The 27967-nt window shown below is 43.6% G+C and overlaps 1 protein-coding gene across 1 annotated transcript in view; it reads right to left on the minus strand.

The window, feature by feature from the left end:
* Positions 1–27967, minus strand: part of CASKIN2 (CASK interacting protein 2) — a 279620-nt gene that overhangs the window by 94460 nt on the left and 157193 nt on the right. The window contains exons 9-11 of the mRNA XM_069200154.1: positions 5594–5702; positions 3061–3155; positions 2019–2136 (exon numbers count right to left, since the gene is read on the minus strand). Of these exons, the coding sequence (XP_069056255.1) occupies positions 2019–2136; positions 3061–3155; positions 5594–5702 (322 nt within the window). The remainder of the gene's footprint in view (positions 1–2018; positions 2137–3060; positions 3156–5593; positions 5703–27967) is intronic.

Raw genomic sequence — 27967 nt, forward strand, 5'->3', positions numbered from 1 at the left:
AATATTCAAGACCAATAATAGTTTCGGCTCCATGTGAACATGGAAATGAAAAAAAAAACACAATGGCATGAGGACCGGCAAACACTGTCTGAGGCTACTTACAAGGCTGAATTCGTGGTTTGTAGTAACCTGCAATAACTCTGCACCATTGTTGCCACAAAGCTGTACTACTCTAACTTAAACTCTACTGCTTTACTTATTGAATTATAGACTAAAGAGGATGAATAATTAAACATCAATTATCACTGAAAAGCAAGCTAGGCGAGTTTACGTTGTTGCCTTGGGGTTAAAAATGGAGCAGTTGATTCTGTTTCTTCAGCACTCATGTTGTATTTCAAGAGAGCATACAGCGCTATAAGATGATAAACCTATTGGTGTGCTGTATTAAATAACGTGATGTGGATGCACAATGACCAAATCAGAGTCAGGTGGTGTGGAAAGCGAAGATAGGACAGTCTAGTTGTTCAGCATTTAAATCTGCACGTGGGCTGCCCACTAGCAGTAAGAATGTGATCTGAGCCTCTGACCTTGATGCATAAAACCACTGACTGAACTGCGCTTGGATGCCGAAAAGAGTGGTGTGTAAAATATGCTCTCCTCTCCCTATAAGCCTCTCATTAAGCCCTTGCTCTAAAGCTCGCACTTCTCCCAGACGTACTCAAAAGATCCAGACAAAACACCTCTGCACCAGAGCCCCACATCCTGAGTCTGAGCCAACTGACTGTACTCCCTGGCCCCAGAAACCCTCAAGAAGCCTTTGGGTTCTGACAGACTTGCCCCAAAGTCCCCACTTGGAGCATTTTTCTGCTTACAGGTTTCTTCATAGATTTCAGGGTTAGCGCTTGAGGTTACCTTTGCGACCAGCACCTTTGCACCCTGGCACACCAGGACATATCACCTGAAACTGCTGGTGGTTCTAAGGACCTTGACCCCTACTCAAGTTAAGTACAGAAGGTCAACTCTGTAACTCGTTTGCAAGTGACCCTGTGCAGTGCAAGGTCTCCCCATAGGATAACATTACCAAGCTTGAGGCTCAGGTCTCAAAACTGACAGCTGTATTTTTTAAGTTTTGAAATATCGCTAACTCAAAAAGTACCAACTGAATCTTGAAAATCTTCATGACTAAATTAATATAAAATCTATGTTGCTTTTCTAAGCTGGTCTCAAGTTTCTTCTTGAGTGTGTGTCTCATTTATTAACTGTGTTAAAAAAATGCTTAGCACTACCCTCCGATATGTCTAAACTGCTCACCCACACTACCACAAAAGAGAGCATTTAAGGTTATTAATGTAATCTCTGTCAACCAATGAGGGTCGCATATCTGCATAGTGTACCCCTAGATGTGGTACACTGCATAGACAGCCAGCTTCCTACAATAGTAGGAAAGTAGGGAAGACCAAAGCTGCTGTGTGAAGTTATGGTTCTCTTTATCTACTATGTATAAAGCCTCGCCCCTCTTTAATCCATCTCTCCAAATTGTTGTCAAGTTCCAAAAATGTGATAGAGTAAATTTGTAGGTGTGCGATGATAGACCCCTTCTAGACTGTCACTACTGTGGGAGGGGGCAGTTATGGCCCCTCAATCAGCTATATTATCTTACAGGGTATAGAAAGCCTTTTTGCAGCGCGGTACATTCTTTTTACAGAGTGTACGTCATATGGGAGAACTCACAGGACTGCCTAGAAATGTCTTCTTCAAGATATGGAACACAGTAAAGACCGATCCTTTCTTAAGGTCGCCCCACCTTCCTCAATGAGGTGACTGGTACAGTATATTTTCTGATAGCACATTGGCCAGAACCCCTGATCAAGACCTGTGTTGCCTACCTCTGACTTTCCAACATCAGGTGTTCCCTATCCTCACGGGTCTACTACTCTAGTGCACCCACAATTCACCTTGTGTTCACCCTCCTTTACGTCACCTAATTTGGTTTATTTGCTTGCTCCATCTTCTTATGCTTCAACTCACTCATTAGGTTCCTCAACACATCCTTCATTGCTAGCTTCCCCGTTACTAACCCAGACGTTTGCTGATGACTTCTACGATAGATGGAGGGAAGTAGCCCACACGGTCAGTGCCCCTCTGGGTATCGTGGATGTGTCCCTTCCAGCGATCATCAGTGGGCTGCTCCAGGACCTGCAAGAAGAAAAAGGAGTGTCACAAGACGTACTTACACTACTTGCCCTATGGCTGGAGTAGGCACAGCTTCTGTAATGTAAACATGCTGGAGCACTGACTGCAGGGGGTGGCCTACAAGTGCACAGAAAATGCCTGGATGCAAAAAGTGGCGTGGGGCAGTAACACCCATGCGGTTAAAAGGTTTACAAATGCTAGCTGTGCCACACTGTGCAACATGTAGTAGTTCTGGTCACAGATGGTTATGATCCTTGCTAGCAGGGTGCTGCAGGAGTGCACGCTGTGTGGTGCCGCAGACACCTTAGGTTTGCAGTGCTGCAGGAGCGCATGCTGTGGGTGGTATCGGAGCACTGACTGCACAACGTAAAAAGGCATTGGGCGTGTAAGTATGAGGTCTGTGATTGGATGCTGTAGGAGCTGTGTGATGATGAACGGGGTGTTGGTGTATTGGTGGTGTTGCAGGAGTACATTCCATGAAAAGTGTTACATGTGTTGACTGTAGATCGGCAACAGCTGCACTAGCTGTGCGAGGTATAGGAGGTGTGGGATGCAGGAGGCGCGATGGGTGTACAACAGTGCATGAATGTTGGGGTGGGGGCTGGAGAAGCCGTGTGTGTGAGGGGTAAAGGAGCACGGCGGTGGAGACAGGAGTGTGCGGGCACTGAAGGTGGGAGAGTGAAGTAGTTTGATGGCATATGAACACCGAGCATGAAGCTATGTAGAGGTTTGTCAGTGTGGCTGTGTAGAACTACAGGAGATGGTGAGTGTGGGGGCTCTGTAATGATGTAGATGCCCTGGCTGTGTGATGGAGCACAAGTGCTGGCTGGATGTGCAGCAGTGGAGGAGCTCTAAAGGTGGGATGACACAGCAATGCACGTGGGATCAGAATACCGGAGGTGGTTAGGTCATTGGGCTTTTTCTCACCATAATGATATCTCCCGCTCGGATATTCAGAGCTGTTGGGTCATGAATATTCCAGAAATCCTTCAGTGCTCGAACTTGCAGGATACCAGAGGCCTCTGGAAGCAGAAGAGTTGTAGGCCCGTTACATCAGCATATGGGTAGAGCCTTCCTGATGGCTGCTTTAAGCATCCATAGTTACTGTACCAGGTTTCCATGGCCAGCGCTAGAATATCCAAGCCATGTGCCATTGTGTTAGAAATGGGGTCTTTGGTTGACAGTCAGGTTACCCCCTGTTCAAGCAAAGACCCTCACTCTAGTCAGGGTAAAAGAGAATCACCCTCAGCTAACCCCTGCTTACCCCCTTGGTAGCTTGGCAGAGCAGTAGGCTTAACTTCAGAGTTCTAGGTGTAAAGTATTTGTACCAACACACACAGTAACTTAATGAAAACACTACAAAATGACAACACCAGTTTAGAAAAATAGGAAATATTTATCTAAACAAAACAAGACCAAAACGACAAAAATCCACCATACACAAGTCAAGTTATCAATTAAAAATCAAAAAGAGTCTTTAAGTAGTTTTAAAAACACACTAGCGCTGCTAGAGTGAAAATGTACCTGGTGTGCGTCAAAAATAACTCCGCACAGCGGTACTTGAGTCAAAAATCCAGCCGCACGATGATTTGAAAATCCCGCAGCGCAGGTTGCTGCGTGTCGTTTCTCCTGCTCCGTGCGTCGATTTTTCGGTCGCATTTGCTGCGAGCGTCATTTCTCAGCTGCGGAGCCGGCGGCGCGTTGTTTTTTCAGCCGCAGATCGGATTTGCGTCAATCTTTTCCCCGCACGGCGCTCTGTGCGTGGATTTTCTTGTCTTTAGGCTGCCAGCTTCTCCTTTCAGGGTCCCAGGAACTGGATGGGCACCACAGGGCAGAGTAGGAGTCTCTCCAGAGACTCCAGGTGCTGGCAGAGAGAAGTCTTTGCTGTCCCTGAGACTTCAAACAACAGGAGGCAAGCTCTAGATCAAGCCCTTGGAGATTCCTTCACAAGATGGAAGGCACACAAAGTCCAGTCTTTGCCCTTTTACTATGGCAGAAGCAGCACTGCAGGTAAGCTCCACAAAGCACAGTCACAGGCAGGGCAGCACTTCTTCCTCAGCTATCAGCTCTTCTCCAGGCAGAGGTTCCTCTTGGTTCCAGAAGTGTTTTCTCAAGTCTGTAGATTTGGGTGCCCTTCTTATACCCATTTTAGTCTTTGAAGTCACCTTTCTTCAAAGGGGACTCACACCTACTTGTGAAATCCTGCCTTGCCCAGGCAAGGCCTCGGACACACACCAGGGGGTTGGAGCCGGCATTGTTAGAGGCAGGCACAGTCCTTTCAGATGAGAGTGACCACTCCACCCCTCCCTCCTAGCAGAGATGGCTAATCAGGAAATGCAGGTTACACCCCAGCTCCCTTTGTGTCACTGTCTGGTGTGAGTTGAAAAACAACCAACTGTCAAACTGACCCAGACAGGGAATCCACAAACAAGGCAGAGTCACAGAATGGTTTAAGCAAGAAAATGCTCACTTTCTAAAAGTGGTATTTTCAAACGCACAATCTTAAAATCAACTTTACTAAAAGATGTATTTTTAAATTGTGAGTTCAGGGACCCCAAACTCCACATGTCCATCTACTCTCTAGGGGAATCTACGCTTTAATCATATTTAAAGGTACCCCCCATATTATCCTATGAGAGAGACAGGCCTTGCAACAGTAAAAAACGAAGTTGGCAGTATTTCACTGTTAGGACATATAAACCACATTACTATATGTCCTACCTTATCCATACACTGCACCCTGCCCTTGGGGCTATCTAGGGCCTACCTTAGGGGTGCCTTACATGTAAGAAAAGGGAAGGTTTAGGCCTGGCAAGTGGGTACACTTGCCAAGTCGAATTTACAGTGTAAAAATACACCCACAGACACTGCAGTGGCAGGTCTGAGACATGATTACAGAGCTACTTATGTGGGTGGCACAACCAGTGCTGCAGGCCCACTAGTAGCATTTGATTTACAGGCCCTGGCACCTCTAGTGCACCTTACTAGGGACTTACTAGTAAATCAAATATGCCAATCATGGATAAACCAATCACATACAATTTCACACAGAGAGCATATGCACTTTAGCACTGGTTAGCAGTGGGAAAGTGCTCAGAGTTCAAAAGCCAACAGCGACAGGTCAGAAAAAAATAGGAGGCAGGAGGCAAAAAGACTGGGGATGACCCTGCATAAGCAAAAGTCCAACACATTGCTACAGGCGTCTGCCACTGTAACCCTCCCCGAGCATTGCATTTGTCAGTGCTGAATGGTTTCAGTGCCGTGCACTTCCCCCAACAGTGCCCAGTCATAGCACCCACGTGGCATTATCTTTCTCACAGCGTGGTCCTTGGCGCTACAACACCTCAGGGCCATTCAAAACAGGGCATGCTTCCCTCTCTTCTCCTTGCCACCCCACCAGAACCGGCATGCCACAGTACAGCACACTCTGCATCCTTCCAGCCTAGCTGCACGTGCTCACCTCTCAGAAGCTGCTTGATGTCTTTGCTGGCATGGGATGCTGTGAACTGGTTTACAATATCCAATGCAGTCTGGCTGTAGGTGTTACGAATGTTCACGTCAATGCCGTTCTGTCAAGAAAATGAAAAAACCTGCTTTAGAAAGTCTCCTGCAAAACCAAGCCACTCTTTTACCGACCACGGAGCTGCAGGCAGGAAGACTCTTAGGTGTAAGCCTTGACCCCAGTTCCAGGTATGGCTGCCGCAATCTGGTTGGTGAGAAGTGTGGCTTAGTAGTTTCTCTTCGATTCATTAACGTTTTCTAATATATATAATATATATATATATATATATATATATATATATATATATATATATATTGTCCACTGAATTTAATAACGATTAGAGTGAATTATGTTTAGCCTAGATGATAACACCTGAAAGTATGTTAAAAAATGCAGAAGTCCCCTTAAAAAAAGCACAGTTTAAGTGCAGTTATGGTTATGAATCAAAACAGAAAAAAATACTGATATTCGCACGGTCTCATTCCGCGTTCACTCCATAACTCAAAACAGTTGTGCAAACCATTACACACACACACAAAAGGGGGACATTTGCAATTCCAAAATAGACCTATATAAATTTATAAGAAAATTGAAACTTAAAAAATATTTCTATTCAAGAATGACTGATGAGGATGCGACCCAACAAGGGGAATCGCTATATGGTGGTTTATCTATTCAGGACATCTATGATACGGCTACACTAATGTCAATTACGGACTATGAGGAATATCCAAATACAGTTGCTACTGTTTTACAAGATCTAGACTTAGCATCAAATAGACATGTTACAAGTGGTCCTAAACAAAGATCCACCTGGGTGCCCAGATCCCTGGTGGATGGGAATGTAGAAACATTTTTCAAAATGGTATGGACTGACCTTAATAAAGAAGTGAAGAAGAAAAGGATTTTGAGAAAACCAAATCTTACGAGTCAAGAATATTCCGCATTGAAAGCTCTGAGAACAGATAAAGATATAGTTATAAAAAGAGCGGATAAGGGCGGGAATATAGTGGTTATGAATCGCAACGACTATGAGCAAGAAATGTATACGCAATTAAATGATCCTAATTGCTATGAGAAGGTGGCACGAAATCCCATTATGACTCTAACTAGGGAAATCAATGATATGTTGAAAAACTATAGAGACAGAGAACTATTGGATGAAGATGAGTATCTCTATCTACGGGTATACCGTCCAAAGTCTCCATGTATATATACTCTACCGAAAATACATAAACAGTCACTTTTCCCCCCTGGAAGACCGATTGTTTCGGGTATGGGGGGTCCTACTGAGAGACTCTCAGAGTTCGTTGATATATTCCTACAACCATTTGTTTGTAATCTACCGTCCTATATTAAAGATACCAAACACATACTCAGTACATTATCAGACATACAGTGGGAGCCAGGCATGATTATGGTCACTCTAGATGTAGTAGCATTATACACTTCCATACGACATGATTTTGGGATGAGAGCGATAGAACATTTTCTGAATAGAAGTGCAGCACATTATTTAGAAAATACTAAGATGATTGTAAATATGATAGACTTTATATTGAATAACAATTATTTTCTATTTAAAAGCGAATGGTTTAAACAAAAACAGGGAGTTGCAATGGGATCCAAATTTTCCCCCTCATACGCTAATCTATTTATGGGGTGGTTAGAAGAAACATGGCTATGGGGCCCGGGTGCAGCAAGATGGCACACACATATCTTATACTGGGGACGGTACATTGATGATTGTTTCATGTTATGGACAGGTGATGAATCAATGTTACAAGAGTTTTGTAGATATCTGAACACGAATTAAGTGAATATCAAGTTCACATGTAAGTACAGTCGAACTCATTTGGAATTTCTTGATGTGGAATTATACATAGAGGGTGATAAGATTGAAAGTAGGTTATATCGCAAACCGACTGCTTGCAACACTTTGCTGCACGCCACCAGTGCCCATCCTCGACATCAAATCGAGGCTATACCACTAGGAGAGATGATAAGAGCGAGGAGAAACTGTAGTAAGAATGAAGAATTTCAAGAACAAATTAGAAATATGGGACAAAGATTTATAGCCAGGGGCTATTCTGAGACACTTATAAAAAAAATCTCTACATAAGGTGCGAAGTATACCCCATGGGCAGACACTGGATCTAAGTACCAGCCGCAAGAAGGATAATGTACGGAATAGGGAACACAAAATTAGAATCGTATTAGATTATACGGAAAATTCTCAAAAACTAATAAAAATCATGAATAAGCATTGGTCTATATTAAGTCGGGATGAGATACTCAAGCAATTTGTAGGGAAAAAAACAGAAGTGGCATTTAGAAGAGGAAACACCTTCAACAATATGCTCAGTCCAAGCTATTTGGTAGACAAAACCACAAAAGATTGGCTTATGAAGCGGAATTTGGGCTTCTTTAAGTGTGGATCATGTACAGTATGCAAATGGGTGTGGCAACCAAAGAAGGATTTGGAGGTTATTAGAGGTGAAAAAATATCTATAAGATCGCACATTGATTGTAATACGAAATTTGTGGTATATATGCTCATATGTGTGTGTGATAGAATATATATTGGCAGTACGATCAGGTCTTTGAAAGTTAGAATTTTAGAACATTGGAGGGCAATCAATCAAGGGGATGAACGCTATCCCATAGCATCCCATATGAAAGTCTGTACAGCACAGGGAGTACATAAAATGTTCAAATTTATAGGTTTTGATTATTGTGAAATAAACCCACGGGGGGCAATAGGGAATTGGAGTTACGGAGGAGGGAATCCAAATGGATTATGAGGTTAGGAGCAGTAGAATGGGGTTTAAACACAGATTATGAAATGGAATATTTTTTAGGGGATAATTAGTCCCGGAGGTAGCGTGAATTAATATCTTATCTCACAAACTATTTAAGACCTTATAAGACATATCCTGTGGAGTAAAATACACTAATTTAGATACATTACATCTGTCTTATAAGAATATGGTTCAGTGGTTTTTAGGGAACACACAGGTACTGAATTAATCGGATTTGTCATAACATAATATAATATAGTTATTTCGATGTAATGTATGGAATATATCTATTGCATGATAACAGAATATACCAACACATGTGAGATACACATTTTTATGAGTAATCTGACTTAATAGATCAGATTTGGGGAGGTAGTACACATAAACAATTTCCCTTTTTACTATTCTAATAGAGAAATGCTAGATTGGATTGGAACGTTACAGTTCCAGTCAACAATATTAGGAAACAGCACCGATCAGTATAGAAAGACTGGAAATGTAGTCCGTTATCAGTGTTTACAATTCCGGAAACGGAGACTGTAATGCGTGTAGTCCGTCCTCTATGTTTATTACAGAGGGGGACGTACAAATAGTCAGACGCTACGGGGCTTCGGTTTAAAATATCGGAGCTGGACAAGACGTCAACATTGCAGCGTACTCGCGTACATTAGGACAATAATCGGGTAAGTGTATGATACAGTGGCCGAGAGTAGCTGCAGCACAATTACCTATGGTAGGAGTCATAGATACGAGTATAAAGATATTTAAACAGTATACTTTTTACATGACTTCACAGGGATCCATATAACATTAAAGCAACGATCGGAGACATAAAGAAGATATAGATGTACTAGGTAAGCAAAACACACATATTTATCTTAATAATGTATTATGCTAGGATGATGTTCACATACAAATGTTATACCTGTGTTTAAGGAGGACATAAGAAATAAACAGAACAGTTTTAAATGGACAAAATGGAGCATAGATAACGATTAAAGATATTGTGAAGGTATGATTTGTTAATATATAATTTATGTAATTTGGATCTGTGGGAGAGTATCCAATAAGAATACACTATATAAGAAATGTGGTGCTTTTTTGTATATGGGATGTGCACTTCTTTTGATCTGTAAGAAGAATTGCATGTATACTCTGAGCAACGAATCACTGGTTTTCACATAAGACAGATGGATTTACACAAGGGGAATGTTAAATGTGTCACAACTATTGGGAAGGGATTCATATGGATTCTCACTGCCGAGTGAAAAAATTGCAGAAAAAATTGCAGTCACAATGTAAATTGGGAAATGTTGAGAACACATAACATTTATATTTCATAACATAATATGCATATGATGTTATTATAGGAAGTCCTGATGAAATCCAGGGGTACTCCCCGGATGAAACACGTGTTGACAGACAAAGGGACAAAGGAGGATGTTGTTGGACGGAATCGTTAACTTTGGAACTAATCCTTAGGAATTTAATTTGAATTGATGAAAAATATTTTTGGACTGTGGAGTTGTCATAACTATATTCGGGACTGATCAGTATGAGGATATACAATTGGAACTGGCGATAACAATTTGTCGACTGTGGAGAGGACATAAAAATATACTTTGGACTGATTTCTGTGGTACCCATATTTGGGATATAAGTTGGATTGATGATTGGTTTGTATTATTTTGATTATTGTATTTTTTTTCTCTCTATACTGTACTTATAATAGAATCTGAATACACCACTGTAACTGGATTGGTTTCTTTGCTATTATTACGTGTGCAAATGTATTTATTTTCACACACACACAAAAGTAAAGCTCATGACCGCACCCTTAATGAAACAGATGGAATTAATGATGCTGTAAATCATCTTAACAATGAGATAACATATCACATTATCCTAACCACTATATCAAAGATGACGATAAATGTAGTATCATGTATTAGTATGAATTAGTGCTACTTATTAACATTTTGGTTTTAGGAGTTATTTATTGGTATGAATATTGTGAGGTCATAAGCACTGCATTTGATGTGCGAGTTATGGTTTGCACGACTTGTGAAAAATGTGTTTTTCCTTCCAGTGAATTGTGGGGTTTTCTGATCAACTAGCATGTCCAAGAGTTCCCTGTGCCTAACTCCCCACACGTGGCCAATGCCTGCAGTACACGCCCATGGTCTGTATGAAGCAGGAGTTTGGCTCTTATGCCTAGGTCATGCACAGTGGAGCTGGCCAGAGGGCTAGGTGTCTGGCCAGGCCCTGTGTTCAACTCTTCACAGGCAGCCAACACCCACTGGACATCGGCCATCTGCACTGAGTGACACGAAAAGGGCCTGCACTGCAGCTAGGCCCTGCTCCCACCTCCCCAGGTGCAACAAAACCATCACAAGAGGCCGTTGCCTAAGCACAGCAGTATTGCACTGACTTAATTTATTTTTTTTGTACAGGATTTCCCAGTCTTAAGCTGGATTTACAAATTCTGGGGACCAGGAGGATCCATGATTTTCAAATCCCAGGGGGACCCCACCCTTCTGGCCTTTTTCCTTTTTTATTTTTCACCACACAGTGCTAGGGGCCCCTTGTTGTGCCAGTTAAATGGAAGTTGTAACATAATTTGCCCTGTGACTGCCAGCCAGTCAGAATGTACTGGATTTGTGATTCTATAATGGGCGACAGGACTACAGTCCAATCGTGTGCCTATATATATATATATATTTTTTTAACTTGGATTTGCAAATTCAGAGTAACTGCACATTAACAGTCCAGTTACTACTAAAATGTAGTCCAGACAGATCACTTGTCTCTTGAAAATTACTGAATAGACTTACACTAAACACAACAAAGGCACTTCCTTGTGTAAATTTCTATTTACATAACACGTTTGGTTTAAGTCAATGAAGCCTTTTTTCTGTATCAAGAAGCAAATAATCCTATCACAGTTAAAATGGGAAATTGGGAAATACCACTTGTGGGAACCCTAACCCCTATTTTTAGGCTCGTACTTGACAGATCTGCAGGAAACATGTAATGAAGAACCAACATTGGATATACTTGGTGCTTGGGAAGTTTCGTGAATGTTCGCTAAACAACAGGATAAGTTATTAAAAAAACAAGAAAGCAAAAAAAGAAAACTCTGACTTAACCATAGCTACAGAGGCGCGATTGCCACTTCTGTAAAATACACACATATATATATATATATATATATATATATATATAAATAAATAAATAAATAAATAAATATAAAACAGTGCAATCGCCACCGTGTAGTTATAGCTAGGATCGTGTTCCCACAGGAAATTAACTTTTTGATTACTAATAACTCTGGCACCATTTGATGAATCTCACAAAACTGTCCACAAAAAATAAAAAGTGGTTTAACCAACACAGCAGCTCCTTCGTGAAAAGTTTTGGAATGATCTGTCAAGTGGGTCCAAATAAAAGGGTAGGTAATCTAAAAACACATTTCACTATGTAATTTCCCATAGGAAAATTGAACAGCGCTACAATCAAAACAGCTGAATGGAATTATTCCAAATTTGGCAGAGACCTAGATCTTTACCCAGAAAGTATGCTTTTTGTGATTTGATGTAAACCCATTCAGTAGTTTTTGAGAAACTAAGGAATAACTTGTATGTGCATATATTGACACAGTCCTTCCGCAGAGTACTACGGCACCGTGAGTGGAAAACACATGAGCAGACTGGCTGGCCGCCACATGAAGAGAAAGTTGCAGATGACATTTTATGACTCGGTTCATGTAAACAAATAAAAATAAGGAATAAAGCAACAGTGTAGGGTATCCTGACATCTTAGCCCTTGGAGGGGGGGGGGGGGTACTCCTGGAGGGCCATCCCCTAGGGTCTAAATAGAAAAAAAACAACTTTTCTCCCTGGGTGCTGCAGTATTGTATCTGGGCAGCGGCGTAAGGAAAAAAAAAAAAAAAAGGACCGGCCTTGAGGAGCTGCAAAGACCCGGTGATCTCGGACACCCGTGGGGAGTTAGGCACAGGGCCTGGTCAATTCCCACCACTGTAGGTGGCCAACTCACTACTGCCTACAGCCTACAGCCTTCAAAGGCCGAGGGAAATTGGCTGTCCGTCCATGCCCTTGCCATGCACTGCTTAAAATCTCACATAACTCACTATATGTACTATGACATTGATAAAATCAATGCAACATCTGAAATGACATAACTGTGGACAACACTGTGCATAGTGCGGGCACGAGTTAGTTAGTTCAGTTAACTATAATTGGTGATTTTCAACAGTTTTTGAAATGTAATGTTTTAACTGACAGTTTCGCCCAACTATAACCTACATATTTTACATATATATACACATATATATATATATACACACATACACACATATACATATATATATACATATATACATACATATATACATACACAAATATATACACACATATATACACACCTATATATACACACACACACATATATATACACACCTATATATACACACACACACATACACACCTATATATACACACACATACACACCTATATATACACACACATACACACAAATATATACACACACACATATATATACACACACACATATATATACATAAATATACACACACACACATATATATACATAAATATATACACACACATATATATACATAAATATATACACACACATATATATACACATACATATATATACACACACACACACACACATATACACGCGCACACACACACATACACACATACATATGCACGCACACACACACACACATATGCACACACACACACACACACACACACACACACACACACACACACACACACACACACACACACATATATATATCTGCTCCCAGTTTCAAAGTAGACATCACTCCCGGAATTTTTCACAGTTTGCAGCATCAGGAATACGACGTATTTCGGCTGACCTACCAACCTTGATCACGTTGGTTGCCACTGTCAACATCAAAGATGTAAAACAGTTTTTCTTCTCATACCTTGACTCCTTCGTCACAACAAAACAGATGTGCTTCAAATTAGCCTACATAGGCAGTCATCTTGGACTGGTAAATAATGCAATTAACAGATACTCATTTGGTGCTATATGCAACAAACCTAATTCACTGACCATTAAAAGGATCTATAATGAGTGACCCTTGAACTAGTTTCTGATAATATGGACAGTACAGTGCAATCTGACACCACAATACTACCCAAGCAAATAACAGATGTCAGAAGCAAATTATATAAATTAAAACAAATGATGAATGGTGATAAAGTGTGTTGTTTCAAAAATATGTAGACGTAGGATGGGTACAAAGAGCATTGAGAATCATATTGGTCCCAAGTTAAGAAAAACTGAATCCAGAGATGCTTAACAAATGGGCTGAGAACAATCCAATGTCATTCAAGCATATGCTACAAATTTTAATCAAACGTGACACTTTTGACATAAGTGAGACCCTGAAGGAAATGGCAGAATTAAAGGAGGAACTAAAAAATTGTAAAGCTCAATCAATCAGGACTTGTAAAGCGTGGCTAATCACCCAATAGGGTATCCAGGTGCTTGCAAGTCCCAGAGACTTATTCTTATAGTAAGGTCTGGAGGGCCATTCGGAATTCCAGAAGTGACGTGATGGTCCGGAGGCGCATGGGGAGGCTGATCAAGGATTTTGCTGCAATGTAAGAGAATGAGTGTCCTCCACTTCTGCTTCAGCAGCTGCAGGAGTATGGGCAAGTGAAAGGGAGGCAGAACATAGTCTTCTCGACGGTTGGTGGAAGTTCAGGCGGTGGTTAATGTACGCGGGTCCTTGGTTGTGTTGAGCCTTGTGCGTGTGGGTCAGCAGCTTGAATTGGCATCTCTTCTGTATGGGGAGACAGTGGAGTTGCCTCAGGTGTGAGATGATGTGGTAGTCAGGGAAGGCAGAGGATGAATCTGGGTGCGGTGTTCTGCATGGTCTAAAGTCTCTGTTGGAGGTGTGCAGCGATTCCCATGTAAAGGGCATTGCCATAGTCCAGCTGGCTGGTGATGACGGCCTGTATCACAATGCGTCTTGTGTGTAGCGGTAGCCACTTGAAGATCTTACGTAGCACGCGCAAAGTGAAGAAGCAGACAGAGGAGACAGCGTTGATCTGTGATTTCATGGTGAGCTTGTGGTCAATGACGATTGTGAGGTTTCTGGCATGGTCGGAGGGAGTAGGTGTCGGTTCTAGGTCTGATGACCACCAGGAATCGTTCCATGTGTTGGTGCTATTGCCAAAGAACTTCTGTCTTGTCTGTGTGGAGCTGCAGGAGCTTGTTCTACATCCAGTCAGCGACGCTTGTCATTATCTGTGGAAGCTGGTTTGGGGGGTGGAGGGGTCGTCAGTGAGTGAGAGTATGAGTTGAGTGTTATCTGCATAGGAAATTATGTTAAGACCATAGGATCTTGCGATGTTGGCCAGCAGTGTCATATTTGCATTGAAGAGCGTGGTGCTGAGGGATGAGCCCTTGGTGACACCGCAGGCGATCTCCTTGGGTTCAGAGGTGAAAGGTCAGAGGTGGATCCTCTGAGTTCTTCCGGGGATGAAGGAAGTGATCCATCTGTGTGCATCCCCTTGGATGCCGATATGGTAGAGTCTTTCAATAGCATGTGGTGGGGTACAGTGTTGAAGGCTGCCAAAAGGTTGAGGAGTATCAAAGCTGCTGTTTCTCCTCAGTCAAGGAGGGTTTGGTTGTCGTCCGTGGCTGTGATCAGGGCAGTTTCGGTGCTGTGATTGCTGCGGAAGCTGGATTGAGAGGTGTTGAGTAGCTGGTTCTGCTCCAGGTATCTCATGAGTTGCTTGTTGATGATATTTTCCAGTACCTTGGAATGGGAGCAGGGAGATTGGCTGGAAGTTTTTAGGTTTACTGTGGTCGGCTGAGAGTTTGAGTAGGGGGTGGGACTTTGGCGTGTTTCCAGATGTCAGGAAATGTTGCAGTGGTGATAGAGGTGCTGAGCAAGGTGGTGAGTTCCCGGCCGATCCTTTGGTTTCCAAGGTTGAAGATGTGGTGAGGGCACAGGTCTGTGGGAGCTCCCGAGTGAACTGATTTCATGTCCTGGTGGAAATGATGTCCTGGGTGGAGAGGATGTTCCAGGTGGGCAGTGTGTGGTTCGTGTTGGTTACGGTGGTGGCGTATCTGTCGAGAAGTCCGTAGGTGTGGGTTTGAAGTTTATGTATATGGTTGCGATCTTGCTGTGCAAGAGGTGGGTGAGGTTGTTGCACAGCTCCTGTAAGGGTGTGATGTAGGTTTCGCTGACAGCCGGGTTGGAGATTTCCTTACCGATGTTGAAAAGTTCCTTGGTTGTTGGTGCTGGTTTCGATGCGTGCAGCAAGGGCTGTCTTCTTTGTTGCCCTCAGCAGGCGGTGGTGGAGGTTGAGGGAGGTTCTGGAGGCTGCTCTGTCAGAGGCATCGTTGCTGGCACACCATCTCCTCTTCAGCTGTTTGCTGTCTTGTTTCGCTGTTCTGAGTTCTTGGGTGTATCAGCTAGCCTTTTTGAAGGATTTTCTCTGGTTGTTGCTCTTGGCGGGGAGAATGCTGTCAATGCAACTGGTGATCCAGGTTTCACTCCCTGTTCAAGGTGGTTGGTGGTAGTAGGGTTGGGGGTGCTGAGGGTGTCTGCCCAGCTGCTCTCTAAGATTTTGTTTCATTTCCAGTAAAAGGGGGGGGGGAGGCTGGTCATCTTGATGAAGTGATCGGTCCATGTGAATTCTGTGACATGGCTGTATTTGACACAGTTGCTGGAGGTGAAAATAGGGTCCAGCATGTGTCCTTTGTTGTGTGTAGGATTGTGGACTATCTGGGTCAATCCGACGCTGCTCATACTGTCAAGGAGATCTGCAGTGTTGTTGTCGTTGGAGTCGTCGATGTAGAAATTTATGTTGCTGAGGAAGATGTAGATGTTGGATTCTAAGGCTATGAGCGCAATGAAGTCTGCAATGGTGTTGTAGAAGCTGTAGCGGGGGCCTGGAGATTGGTATGCAAGGGTGCCTCTGGTGGTTGTATTGTTGTCCATGTGGAACTTGAAGTTAGGATGTTCCAAGGGGTGGTGATGTTGATGGTGTGCTCCCTTTGTGGATGATGGCTGTTCCTTCTCCTGGCTTGTTGGTGTGGTCCTGGTGAGTGATTTTATATCTGACGGGGATTGCTGTGGCAATATCTGGGGCGGATGTGGAGCTAAGCTTGGGCTCAGTGATGACGGGTTTAAGGGTGGTGATGCGATCCTATAATTCAGTGGAATGCTTGCATAGAGAGAGTGTGTTGAGAATGGCACATGCGAGTTGGTGCTTTTGTTCAGGTGGTGTCTGTGGTGTGTTCCGGGTGGGGCTGGTCAGTGGGCTGGTGTGTGTATTGTGGAGGTGAAGTGCCACTGGGTGCAATAGAAAGGTCCTAACGTGGTTCGGTGCGGTGGTAGTGTTTGCCGCGGCATCCAGGATTGAGGGTGTAGAGCTCGGTGATGGTGTATCTTCGGGGAGAGGGAGGACCATCAGTCGTGGCGTTGGGCACAGTTCGGACTTGGCTTTGGTGAACCTGCTGCATGCATTCGCTGGGTGGTCATGCTGCGGCCTGCATTAAGTAGGTCCTGGGGTGAGTGGGTCTTCTGTTGGGGGGAAGAACGGTGAGTGGAAAAACCCTGGCAGGAAAACCAAGGCAGCTACAGTGCCACTGAATCAGTCTGGAACAAGCAGGAACTGGAAGCAACAGGCAAGTGGCAAGCTAGGTGTTTAGGTGCCTAAGATCAAAAACGATTTAAAAATGTGAAAGGGAAACAAAAGCAAGATTAAATACAAATTATCGCGGATAATTTGTGAAATTCGCGAACACGTGTGTGAAAAGAAGCATCGCAATTGGATGACTGCAAACTGACTAGAAAGGTGCAACCGCCTTTTTATTTCACGGGACACAGTTCCAGAAGGTCAAAATTCCAACTGAAAGTTGAAAAGGGGTCAGGATGAAGGTATCCCGACCCCAGGTGTGTGATATAGGTGTGTTTTAGGGGCAAATTATAAATTTAATATAATTTTGCATCACTGTGTGCGATATTCACAAAAATTCTGAATTTTTTACTAATTTCAGTGAATTACTTGCAAAATATTCACGATTATTGAAACTTTTGAAAGAAAAACCACAAACTCATTCATTCCTTCACTCAAACATTCACTCAGAGTTTCAGGCGCCCACTTACATACCCACTTTCAGACCCACTCAGACACTCACTCACCCATTCTCGCATCTGCTGACAGACACAGGCCCTGGGGCCAACTTGCAATGCGCACGGCCATTGGCCATGCGTGGCGCAGGTTTTGGTAGTATAAGGGTTTGGCTGCATGACCTGGCTGCAAGGTCAGGTCTTGAGACCAACCCCCGCTGCGCACGCCTAAGGCAGTGCACGGCAGGGGTTGGAATAACATATAGTAATTAAAATTACTTTACGTTAATAAAAATAGAAATTCACTGAAAAAAAACAAAGATTACATGGGAGGTTATAGCTAGGTTCTGAATTTACTCATAAAAAACCCCATAGAAATTCAGCATTTATAGTTAAAGTTGTTTCAAGTAACTATAACTTGCGCCCTAAGGTAACTATAACTCGTGCCTTTGCCATGCACGGCTAATTACTCCACATATTACGTCATTGATGAGATCTTGTATCGCATCTTTGATATCACCGCAACGTTTGCAATAACATTATTGATAAGAAAAATGTGCCCTGCAAAAATCCAAAGGTTTCAAGGAAGTTCTATTTAGGAAGTAGAATAAAAAAAAATCCTTAGAAATTTACACACAAAAAAGAAAACACCCCAAAAAAACAAAGGTTACAGGTACATTATCAGCCACGCTGCTTGCCCCTCCATTTAATTAAGGTCAGGCCCAGGGGGAACAGAATAGAGGTGGGCCCTGGGGTCCCCGGGGTCAGAATCGTCCAGTGAAGGGAGATTAGAGGAGTGGGGCACGCAGCCCCCCAGAAGAAAACGAAAAAAAACACTGGTCACAATCACATATAGATTGTGCTCCAACAGATCAAAGATGCATTCACATCTACAAAGGATTTCAGACTGTTTTTCAATATGGAATCGTGGAGTAAACACCTGCTTTGTCTTCTCCAAGCCCACAAGTTAGGATAATTTGTCCTGTATAGAAGTGGACCTTCAACTGGGACACTTTTATATTTGAAAAAGTGCTTCCTCTTGAGGTTTAATTTCTGTGAAATTAGCATTATGGTCAGAACGGAAGCACACCTGCTTGTTTATCCAACAAGAGTCCACAGTTTTGCACAAAATGTCTTCCCAACTGGAGTATTTTCTACTGGTTAGTTAGTAAGTGCTACCTCATTAGGTAAATGTCTAGTGTATATTCTACACTAGAGATGCGTAATGGACCACCAGGAAATGTCTTATCTATATGAAATAAATGCTTCTTTGTTTTGTGGGGATGTCCTCATACTCCTCAGCATCAAGAACATGGCATCGAAATTGGAGGGAAAAGCACTGGGGGGGCCCTCTGGGGCATCTTTGTAGTCTTGCTAGCCTCTCTATTGGAGGATTTATGTTATCACAGTATTCTGGAGAAAGACGCACAAGGAACAATCACATTGCCAAAACGCACACAAGGTCACTGGTGACATTTCCTTGTGCTCTAATATACAGCTGTTGTGTAGGATACACACTGGACATTTACCTAAGGAGGCAGAAAGAACTCCACTTGGGTAGATATTTTTTCATGCAAAGCTGTGGACTCTTGTTGGAGGAAAAAAAAAAGGCAGGAGAGGTTCCTTTGTTACAGTGTCCCTCACACAGCTACTGGCACACCCATACAGGCACACACACACACACACACACACACACACACTCACATACCCATTCACAGACCCACTCACATACTCGCACACCCACTCAGACACTCATGCACCCACTCACAGACCCACTCAGACATTCACACACCCACTCACACTCACACATACATTCACAGACCCACACAAACACTCACACGCCCACTCTCAGAGACACTCACACCCAGACACTCTCACATCCAGAGACATCCTCTCACACCTATTCTCACACACAGAGAGACAGGCCCTGTGGCCAACTCTCGCCACACATGGCCAAAGGCCGTGAGCAGCGCAGAGTTGGGTGGTTAGGGGTGTTGCCACAGGGACTGACCGCAAGCCAGCCCCTGCGGCCAACCCCCGCAGCGCACACCCAAAGGCAGTTGGTGGCATGGGTTTGGGTGATTAGAGGGAGTTGACCAAAGGGCCTGGCTTCAGGCGGTGGTTGGGTTAACATATAGGGACCTTTGCTAGCTGCGGTCCTCCTCAAGGTATGCAAATATGCTATGGATGATGGGAATAATCTGGTTAGGGGCACCGGTTGACATCATACAAATTCATGCTGCCACCTAGAGGGTAAAGTGAGTGCTGCACCCGTCCTCGTCACCTTTATGTGAGTTAGACATGATGGTGAGAACAGAAGTTAAAACATTTTTGATTGTTTCTAAAATGTTTCGCCAGTTATGGAAGTCATTTGATGAACAAGTATATTCTTTTGCAGATTCTGCCCTTCATGTGGTTGGGACCCAAACGTTATGGGGTGTCTCTGACATATCTTTATGTTGATATCAGCAAAGACGGGGTTTGCCCAACTCACCCCACATCACTTGGGAAGGGAAAATCTCAAAAGAGGAGGTATAACGTAAGAATGATAAAAAAAAAACATTCATGTCACAATGAAATAATGAATTCCCACTGGGATTTGTATTCAATCAATTATCTGTTGATCAACTAATTGCATGAGTCTGTCTGTGCATCTGTTAACATCCTATCATATTTGTGGATCTTTGGTACAAAGAATAAGACAACAATACAAACCAATTTACAATATATAAAGACAACCCGTTATCATTCCTACATTTAGTGCAATTACCCAAACATTATGTGAAAGTTAATTCTCCGTTTACTTATGTGTCCGTGTGTCGTTATTATTGGAAGCCTAAAGTGGTAGCCTATTCACTTCAGCTAACATACGAGTAGGCGGTAGTCGCCAAGTCAGAGTCAGTCCTGGGGCAACTCCCCCTTATAATGCTCCTTTTGACAGTGCTCTTCAAGACGCATTCTATTTTGCAAAACTAATCCACTAATAAAGTTGACCTGTTTCGGCCTTCCTTATTAAAGACCTCAGCACTAGGAAGACCGGAGAACCTGTGTGTCACCAGTACTGAAAGTAACAAATCTGCGCACGAGCATCGGCTCCGGCTGCAGAGACTTCACCTGCTAGCCCTTGAAATAGAAAGTGTCCGTCCCTGCTCCGGCTGCAGTGACTTCACTCAGCTAGCCCTTGAAAAAGAAAGTGCTGTGCCTGGTCCGTCCATGCTGCAGTGACTTCACTCAGCTAGCCCTTGAAATAGAAAGTGCTGTATCTAAGTCTGTCCCTGCTCCGGCTGCAGTGACTTCACTCTTGCTAGCCCTTGAAAAAGAAAGTGCTGTGCCTGGTCCGTCCATGCTGCAGTGACTTCACTCAGCTAGCCCTTGAAATAGAAAGTGCTGTATCTAAGTCTGTCCCTGCTCCGGCTGCAGTGACTTCACTCTTGGTAGCCCTTGAAATAGAAAGTGCTGTATCTAAGTCTGTCCCTGCTGCAGTGACTTCAGTCAGCTAGCCCTTGAAATAGAAAGTGCTGTATCTAAGTCTGCCCCTGCTGCAGTGACTTCACCTGCTAGCCCTTGAAATAGAAAGTGCTGGGCCCGTGTCCGTCCCTGCTCCGGCTGCAGTGACTTCACTCACCTAGCCCTTGAAAAAGAAAGTGCTGGGCCTGGTCCGTCCATGCTCTGGCTGCAGTGTCTTCAGTAGCCTCATCCGGGGCCACAGTACCTATTGATTTTGCCAGCACAATTAATGTGATTCTCAAAATTACCGGAGTTGTGATGCAAGTCAGGACTAGCAATGTATTAGAGGCACTTTGAGCCGCATAACACTTTGATTTGTAAAGCGTCATTTAAGATCGCGACTAGCTGGGGAGATAAAAGGGGCGCTGTAACTCAGTATGTAATTAATCTCTAGTTTGCAACTGCAGTTACAAACCACTGAAATGACAACCTGGGGGAATGGAGGGGGGGCGGCGCCTCGTCTTCAAGGGGAGCAGAGAGTGGTCCGGCAGCCAAAGGCGTGCTTCCCCCACCTCATTTATGGCTATTGAGGCGGCAGGTTTTGCGACCTCCTGCAAAAGTTCAGTTTGTGATGTTACGGAATCGCGCATCGACCACTTTACAAATGGAAGCGAAGGTCGCGAATCAAACTATGTACAAAAACACAGACGGACCTTAGTATTCTAATGTGCTCTGCCCGAGTCTGTGCTCTGGCTGCAGTGGTCTCACTTCAGGCTGCCTCGAACATGGCCCTGTGAGAATGGATATTTACAGTTCCCACTAGTATCCCTTCCTCCTCCTGCGTGCAGACCCACAAGGAGGCGCCAGAGGGTCAGTACTGTGGGTGTGCACCGGGTGTCCCCGGTGTGATGGCTTTCATCAGCATCTCCGCCTTTTGTGCACATCCCTTCCTGAAGCCTTCCCAGCGCTTCCTGCTCCATCACATCCACGCATGTTTCATCTTTTGAAGACGCCCCCTGCTGGAAGCCCCGTTTTGAGCGGCGGCATTATTTCATCTCCAGGAAGTAACCTCAGGCTCCGGAGCCAGACCTGCTGCCCTCTCCCCTCACTTCTGATGCGGTGCGGTCCGAGGTACACGAGCCCTCTGTACCCCTGGTGAGCCCCACTGTTCAAAGGACGCTCTCTCCCACTGCTGCTGTTCCCTCCTGCTGGCCTTTCATCTTCCGGTTGTTTCTCAGCATGAAACGCACGAGTTACATTTCCTGCCCTCAACATAATACTGCTTGAAGTTTTGTGGGGTGGGTCTTTACCACTACATCCATACCACTGAAACACCTGTGGAAATAAGCCCAGCAGGTAGACAACGCTGTGTTAAAAAGAGACGTAGGCATAACCGAACACACGCGCGCGTAACCCACACACCTAAAAGCAACAGAAAACCAAGGCTATTAAACACGCACTTGCATTTGCTTGAGTTAGAGCTATTGGCGTTGTAAATGCACATTTGGACTTTATTTGCCACATAGTTTGTTCAACCCTGCCGCATAATTTGGTCCTCTCTGCCACATAATTCAGTGCCTCTGCATATAACTAAAGCACTTCCATTTACTGGAGAGAATCTTGTCCTGATGACTTTGAACATTTCTTAGATTCGTTTTTAGTACCGTTTTCTTGTAATTTATTTTTAATGTGGGTGATGTGTGAAGAAATGTTGCTGACATTTTCAGAGAAATGCGTTTATTTATTGCAACATCCATAAAAAAGGTTCTTTAACACCAAAACAAGATCTGGCATGTGAGAAATGGAAGGGTGTTACAGTGGTTATTTGCACTAATATTAGTGAGCTGCTGCTGTGTTACAAGTATTGAAAACACACATCTCTAACCCTGAATATTAAATAAAAACACATTAAGAATTTTCTTCGTATAGTTCATGCGCAGCTGCCTGTGGGTCCTCAAAGAGATGCAGCTGCCTGTGGGCCCTCAAAGAGGCGCAGCTGTCCGCGGCCCCTCAAAGAGGAGCAGCTGGCTGTGGAGTCTTAGAGATTCAACAATCTAGAACCCCTTGGGTGTGCCACTATATATGGCCCCTCTGAAATGTGCCACTGTCTGTGGATGTTTACAGTGAGGTATAGATTTCCATTGCTCCCACAAGTACAGTCACCCATGTTAACTCAAAGAACTGCAGCTGTGTATAGCCTTTCAGAAAGGAGCAGCTGTACATGCTTCCTCCTAAAGCTGCAGCTGTTCACGGCCCCACAAACATTTACAGTGCACCCGCAGATATGTGCAGCCACCCAGATCGGATGTCCAGAAGAAGTTATTTGCAACAAAGATGACCAGCACCAAGCCAGATTGTGACCGCTTCACATACAATACACAGCAATGGGATGCCCTGGATGCATTTATTTGCATAATTCATGACACCTCAACAACTTTATTGGGAGGTGCTCGTGCCAGGACAGCTGGATGGGTTCAGTTCATCTGGTCCCAGACATTTTTATAACACGTTCTCATTGGGTTATACCAGGCAGAGCCCTGCTGATCCTAATCCCAAGGCTGCACCATGTGCAAGTTTGTGTCGGTTTCTCAGTACAGAGCCACCACCTTTAGGAACATTCCACCCACACAAGACCCAGAAGCTGCTCTGATTGGTTTGAACTAACTCCTGGGCCATCTGCACAAATGCAGTGTTGGTGGAGTGCAAGAAAACGAATAGAATTCGTTATGCAGCGTCAATGCTTCTCTTATGTTCAGTTTTTGTTTCCCATAACACCAACTTGTCTGCAGTGTTTTATCAAACATGTATCATTTCATTCAATATAAAAGAAGCGGTTTACTGCTGCTCAACAGCTGGGAGGTTTAGGTAACAAGGAGCTGTTTGTGACAGCGCATCCAAGGACACTGAGTCTGCCCAGTCCGCGTTACATGGTGTAGGCCAGTAGCACTGCAAAAACTCTTTTTGAAAGGGCGCCTGCTATTGTGAGTTCAGCTCCGCGCTTCGAGTACTGGTTTTAAAAAGTCATGACCTGGGCCCCACAAACTGCAAGAGGCTGATATGGGAAGTTTAGGCCCACTGGAAGCCAACCATTTCCTCAGCTGCATGAGGGTGCATTTGTGGTATATGTCTTGCATCTCATGTGCTAATAAATAAAGGCCCTCAGGCCCAGAGTGCAGGGAGGAGCCAACGTGCAGCGTCATCCTCACACCCTTACAGGACAAAGGAGTTCAGCGTTGGATAGTTTACTACCTGACGCACCTAGTCTCAACATCCACCCCCGCCCAAACTCTTCCGAAGTGTGACTCAAACACAGACACCCGCCAGCAGTGCTGCAAACTGGGGCTAGTAGGCGTTTTTGTAAGAAGGGGAAGAAAAGCCTTGTGGGAGAGCAAAATGTCACTCAACCGATACAGTTTAACTAAACTCATACAAGAATAAAGAAAAAAACACAACACCTGCGAAGGCGGTTTAGTTGTATGAAAGGTTACTTTTTCAGACAGCCCTTGCCCGCAGAAGGACAAGCAACAAGGAAATAAAAGAGACAGCCTTGTCATGATGTTAATGACATCATCACTATTTACATTAAATGTTGTAATGGTAGCGATTTTGTATACGAATCGGCAGCGCATAATGTAAACATAGCTGTGGTCACAATTGTCTTTGTACGGTGGCGGCAGGGGTAAAAAAGACGCGCACCAGAAAACAGGCTCTAACATTTGCCCTTGGTCTTTGAAAGCATAGCACATGTAACCACAGAAGAACATGATTTACAACCCTCTTTAGAGAAACTGAGCCAGAGCCACTGAAAACATCCAGCGCTCTGGTCAAATGCTCTTAGCCTAAGAAAAAAGTAGTTCCTATGCAGATGCTATAGTGGCACAAGTGGAAGGGTCCAAGTACTGGGACCATGGCCCAGGGGAATGTGAAACTGAGGAAAAGGTGGGACAAAGAGGAAGGATTGGCCAGTAGCAAACAAGGATTTTTAAGGACACAATCAAACCAATGAAAAAGCAGAGAGCCTACAAAGAAGTATATAAGTATATACTAAAGTATGTACAAGAGGCCGTACGCTTACGCTCGACATAAGAAGGCAAACGTTACTCATCTTCTAATAGGGTTGCCTCTTATCCCCAGAGAAAAATACAGGCAATTTGTTCACATTTTAAGGTTCTGCAAGGGCCAAGACATGATACATAAATAAAAATTTAGATAAAATTGTTTTAATAATATTTTATAAGACATTTCTGTATGTAATTATCAGCAGGGGATCATTAACACAACTAAACACAAATTAAAGTGCTTTCTTATATTTATTATTTAAAGCGTGTACGGATAAGAGGTACAATATCGACGATGGTATTTTCATAATTTTTGTACAGACTGGGACATTAAAATACTGGAAATGCCTACAATAAAACGGCCAGGATGCCAAGAGGCAACCCTACCCCTTAACAATCGTCAGTTTGTGGTGCTCTATAGCCCATACTTTGCACACTTCTGCCTTCTAGTGTTGGCCACACAGTGCAAGCCGTTTTGGTTTGAAAAGAATTTTTGGTTTTGAAGTGACTCGTGATACATCCCTAAAAATCCTCAATGTGCATAGAATCCAACTAAGGGTAAAAGGAAGTAGGTGTATATATGGAAACTCAGATAGTATATGTGTACTGCTGTACTTGTGAATAGCTATTTGAAAGTCGGTATTCCAAAGTCATGTGAATTTATAGCCCTACCCGCTGCAAACCAATTGTTCGAAGTAGGTAATGTTTTCCGTTTGCAGCAAGTGCTACTATAGATCACATGACTTTAAAAGACTGAGAAGCAGTGCCCTTCTCCAAATAGCAGTGGCTTACAAGCTGTTATCGTAAGACATGCAGAACAATGTTTAAAGGACAGTTTGCCCTACATTTGCCTGTTCCTGAGCATGAATGTCCACACAACAGTGTTAATGAAAGGTGTGGAGAATAGACCATGTTGCAGCTTTACAAATGTCTACTGCCAGGCTGCTGCCTAGGAACGCCTCTGTGGATACTTTTTGCCAATTAAATGTACTCTAGGAACCGTATGTAGTGTGTGTTAGGGTTTGTAATATCAGACTTAAATACACGCTTAATTAACCATCTAGCTAGGGCTGCTTGGAAATGAAAATTCCTAAGTGGGGCTTGCCAAAAACTACAGAGTTGCTTTGTATTTCGTAACAATTTGGAGCTGTGAATGTAGCACAGGTGGTCTCTCTTAACATCTATATTGTGTAACTCCCTTTCTGCAAACAACTGAGACTGTGGGAAAAACACAGGCAAGTCAACAGTTTGACTGACATGGAATAGAGAGACAGCCTTAGGTAGAAAGCAAGTATGGTGACCCACCCTTTCTGAACCTGAATGAAAGACTGCTCCATTAGTAGCTCTTTCAGTTTACTGACTATGTAAGGAAGTGACAACAATAAGGTAGGACACTTTCCACGAGAGAGGCTGTGGTGGGCAAGAGCTTAACGGCTACAAATGTGGGCCCATGAGCCAGGTAAACCCAATATTGAGGGCCTAGGAAGGGGCCAATGGCATTTTTGGAATCAGTGACCCTCTTAAGACCTACTATAAAAGCCTTAACAATGTTTTTTGAATAATGAGTTGTGTTGCCCATTCTAAAATTAAGCTACCACAGTGGCTATATGTACCCTTATAGAGAGATACTTTAGGGCTGCTTTTTGTAAGTGTAAAAAGTAGCACATAATGTCTAGCACGGAGGCCTGTGAGGGATGCTTGCCAAGGATGGCACAGTGCTGAACAACTGCTTTGCATTCTGTTGCTTAACAAGCCCTTGTAGCAGGTTTACAAGCCTTCTTAAGAATGCGCATAAATTCTTCGGGGAATTGAAGGTACTCAAACTCTAAGGTGCAAAATCACAAGATTCAGAGCTATGAGATTGCTATGTTGTGACTTACCTTGGTGTTTGTGCAAGTAAGTCTGCTCATCCAGGTATTGTTTTTTTTTTTGGGGGGGGGGGGAATGTACAGACATCTGCAGATTTTGCAAGGATCACTGTTGCGTTTCCCAGGTGGTTGCTATGAGGAAGAGCCTCATGGGTGCTTGCCTCATTTTCCTTACTCCATACAGGATCTGTGATAGTAGAATAAAAGCATAGGCAACTATCCATGATCAATTCACGCACAGAGTATTGCCCTCTAGACTGTGGGTACCTGGAGGCAAAGCTTTGGCATTTTGCGTTCTTGTGGGTGGCAGAGCGATCAACCGCTGAGGTCCCAAATCCAAGGAAGTATGTTGCAGTACTTGGGTGTTCATCTCCAAGTCGGATGCTTGTTGATGTTTCGAGCTGGCCAGGTTTGCAAAGCCTTTGTTGGGAGTTGCTCCACCAGGAAAAAAGACTTTATGATTGGCCCAATTCCAGATTGTCTGTGCTAAGTGATACTACTGTGGTGAGCATGCATCCCCTGTTTTAGCGGTAGCACAAGTTTTCTGTAAATGAGCACTTTTTTTTGCTGGATATGAGTTTGTAAAATGCTTTGAGTGCAAATTGAACAGCTAATAATGGCAGAATATTGGCGTGCAGACAACACTGCTGGTAAGATCATTAGCCTTGGATTTTTAGGTGGCCCAAGTGGCCTTCCCAGCCAATGTGGGAGATTTATGCATTAATTTTCAGTAGCAGGGAGGGAGAATGAGGTTTATAAGAACGAAATGCCCAGCAACAAATTGTTCTTGTTTCACCATTGCAGCTTGTCCCAAACACTGAGTTGTGCTAACACTAGAATCCTCCACCTGCTAAGTCGCTGTTGACCAGTGACGCGCAAGGCACTCTTGCAGAAGGGAGAAGTGCAAATGTGGGTTTGGGACAAGTGCAGTGCATGACACCATCATTTCGAACATTTTCATCATCATTATCACTGTCGGAGA

Source organism: Pleurodeles waltl, chromosome 7 (assembly GCF_031143425.1).
Source record: "Pleurodeles waltl isolate 20211129_DDA chromosome 7, aPleWal1.hap1.20221129, whole genome shotgun sequence".
NCBI classification, from domain to species: Eukaryota; Metazoa; Chordata; class Amphibia; order Caudata; family Salamandridae; genus Pleurodeles; species Pleurodeles waltl.